The sequence below is a fragment of the Eimeria maxima genome, genomic scaffold (genome assembly GCF_000499605.1).
Source record: "Eimeria maxima Weybridge genomic scaffold, Emw_scaff1130, whole genome shotgun sequence".
In the NCBI taxonomy this organism is placed as follows: domain Eukaryota; phylum Apicomplexa; class Conoidasida; order Eucoccidiorida; family Eimeriidae; genus Eimeria; species Eimeria maxima.
Genome location: NW_013564152.1, coordinates 1 through 2,894, shown reverse-complemented (window position 1 = coordinate 2,894; position 2,894 = coordinate 1). Strand labels below are relative to the sequence as shown.

General features: G+C 54.8%; 1 protein-coding gene across 1 annotated transcript; it reads left to right on the top strand.

Moving 5' to 3' along the window:
* Positions 1-365: 365 nt before the first annotated feature.
* EMWEY_00048970 (hypothetical protein) lies at positions 366-2,654 on the top strand (the record flags this gene model as incomplete). The annotated part of the gene is made up of 4 exons (XM_013479427.1): positions 366-1,553; positions 1,954-2,135; positions 2,337-2,451; positions 2,595-2,654. Coding segments are annotated over 4 exons (1,545 nt in total), but the record flags the coding sequence as incomplete, so codon positions are not given.
* Positions 2,655-2,894: the final 240 nt, after the last annotated feature.

Sequence of the window (2,894 nt, the reverse complement as noted above, 5' to 3'; positions counted from 1 at the left end):
GGGCTTTGCAACGCAGCAGATCTGCTGCAGCAGCTAGCGCAGCTCAGGGGTTTCGCAGTAACTCAGTCGTGCAGCAGGCCGGCAGCTCACCCAAGCGCAGGTAGGGGTTACAATGAATCCACCGTTCCAGCAGCAGCAGCGGCAATAGCAGCACTCGAAGTGGCTGCGGAAGCAGCAACGACGACACGCTCACTGCGGGTGCTTCTTTCTGCATACTGTTAACCAGCGCAGCAATAACGACATCAGCGGCAACGGTTGCTGCTGCTGCTGCTGCCGTGTAAGGACGCCGGCTCCTCATAGATTGCCTTCGACTATCATAGCAAGGCCATCAGAGCAACGGCAGAAGCGGCGGCGGGAGCAACACAATGGTGCGCTGCTCTTTGTTGCACTCCTATGCCTGTCTTGCTGAGGCCCCATATAAGGGGCCTCAGAAGCTCCGCTGTGGTGCTATTTTTGGTACTCCAAACAACCGCATAGCAGCAGCAAGGACACTACCAGCAGAAGAAATGGTCGCTATTCCTACAGCAGCAGTAGCAGTACCAACAGCAACAATTCCTATAGTTCCTAGGAGGGCTTCCGTTGCACAGCGGCTAGCTACTGGCTGCCTTGCCCTCAGCAAGGCAGCCAGCAGCTTCAGCTGCTACTGCTGCTCTTGCCGGAGCAAAGACAACAGCAGCAGCAACAGCGGCAGCCACGGGGGCAACATGCGCTGTTGCCCAAGCAGCGAATTAGGAGCTCACTTGAAGGGCGAGTTGGGGACAGCGCCCTCTTGTACTCCCTATGGAGGCAGCAACAACATCAGCAGCAGTAGCAGCAATAACAGTGCCCACAACAGCAACAGTCGTCATGTTCGTGATATATGGACCAGAAGCCCCCTCAGGGGGTTCTTAAAAAGGTCCATTGACATCTCCACTGGTGCTGCCAACGCTTCCTCTGCGGTGGTTGCAGCTGTTGCTGAGCGAACGATAATACAGTTGGCTGTACCATCGACGGAGGTTGTTGGTGCCTCTCGTCACCTCTCGCTGCAACAACAGCGGAAGCTGCAGCGGATGCACCAGCTGCAGCTGTTGCAGCTACAGCTCGTAGGTGTTCCTTGGATGCTGGGGGGTTTACGGGAGGTTCACCTCCCCCCTGTGCCTTCTTCTGCGACGGCGGCTGATTTTGGAGGGCCCTCTGCGGCGGCATCCACTCCACAAGTGCAGGTTCAGCAGTGTCTCAAGTTGCAGCCGCAAAAGGGGCTGCAGCAACAGCAGCAGCAGCAAGAATCTGTGACGGCAACTAAGCAACGAATGGTCCTGCGCGAAGCTGAGCAGCCCTCCAGTTTGCAGAGTGCTGAGAGGCCTCGGTCGCAGCAGCACCAGCAGCGGCAGGCCATAGAAACACGCAGAAACAGACTGGGGGGAGGGAGAGGGGAAGACGGGGGGAAGTCGGAAGGACGCAAACAAGAGGCTCAGCTGACGTGGCGAGAGGCGTGGCATGTCTTTGGTGTTGCTGCGCTGCCGATGGTTGGCTTTGGCTTGATGGACCAGCTGATTATGATCCGCCTGGGGGATGTGAGTAAACAGCAGCAGCAGAAACACCACCAACAGCAGCAGCACTACCAATAACAGCAGCAGCAGCATCAAAAACATCAGCACCATCAGATGCACAGCACATCGAGAAGGGGCACTTCAACTCCGCGTGGAGCAAGACATTCATTTATTAGTTCATTAATCAACTAATTAATTCACACACACACACACACACACACACACACACAAACACAAACACACGAACAAACGAACAAACGAACAAACAGACAAACACTTCCTACGACAAGTCAGCATGCGTGTGTTCATGCATGCGTGTGTTCATGCATGCGTGTGTGCATGCATACATGTGTGCATGCATGCGAGCATACGTGCGTGCATGCATAGCTTGTGGGTGCGTGCATTGTGTGTGTATGCTTGCCAGCTGCTGGACACGACGTTAGGCGTAAAGTTTGGGCTAGCGACTTTGTCCGCTGCTGCAGTGGGGCAGCTGTGCAGCGACACTGCGGGAGTTTTGTTTGGCTCGACAATCGAGTCCTGCGCCAACAGACTAGGCTTCCCGCCCCCAAACCTGTCAGCAGCTCAAAGAGCCTCCGCGGCTTTCGGGTACGAACACTAGAAACAGCAGCAGGAGCAGCAGCTGCTGCAGCAACGGCAGATGAAGTAGCTGCGGCAGTTGTTTGCATCTTGGCCCGCGTGCTGAGCGACCGGTGACGTGTTCGTGTTTCCCTGATTTCCCACCGACTTGCTTTTATTGAGTTTACGACAGTCGTAATTTGCTACCGTCATTCATATGCATGCGTTCAGGATCGCAAAGACACTGGGGGCGGCATCGGGGGTTTGTTGCGGCTGTCTCCTAGGGATGCTGCAGCTTCTGATGATTGATTTGGATAAGGCGGACAGGCTCAAGCATCAGCAGCAAGTAAGGCTGCATCTTTCTATCGGCTGGTGGGGGTTAGCTGTTCGGATAGCTGGCTAGCCAGCTACCTAGCTAGCTGGCTGACACTCGCTGCTCCTTGTACAAATGGGGCTGTGCGGCCGGGCATGGGTATGTTGTACGTACAGCTGGATGCAATTTTTGAGACGGTTTTGATTGACGGCCCGAAGCTCTTCCACTGCGAGAGGGTAAAGTCGTTGCGTTTGCGACAGTATCTGCTCCGCCTGGACGGCCTAGCCAGCTAGCTAGCCGGCTAGCTGGCTTGCTGACTGGGTAGCTGGCCCGCTAACTAGGCAGATAACTGGATCGTTGAATAGGCAGCCAGCTAGTTAGCTTTAAATCTGTGGAGTCATGTAGCCAGCTGCTCAACATTCGCGTATATGGACGGGAAGTTGTTCTGCGTCAATATATATATATATATATATATA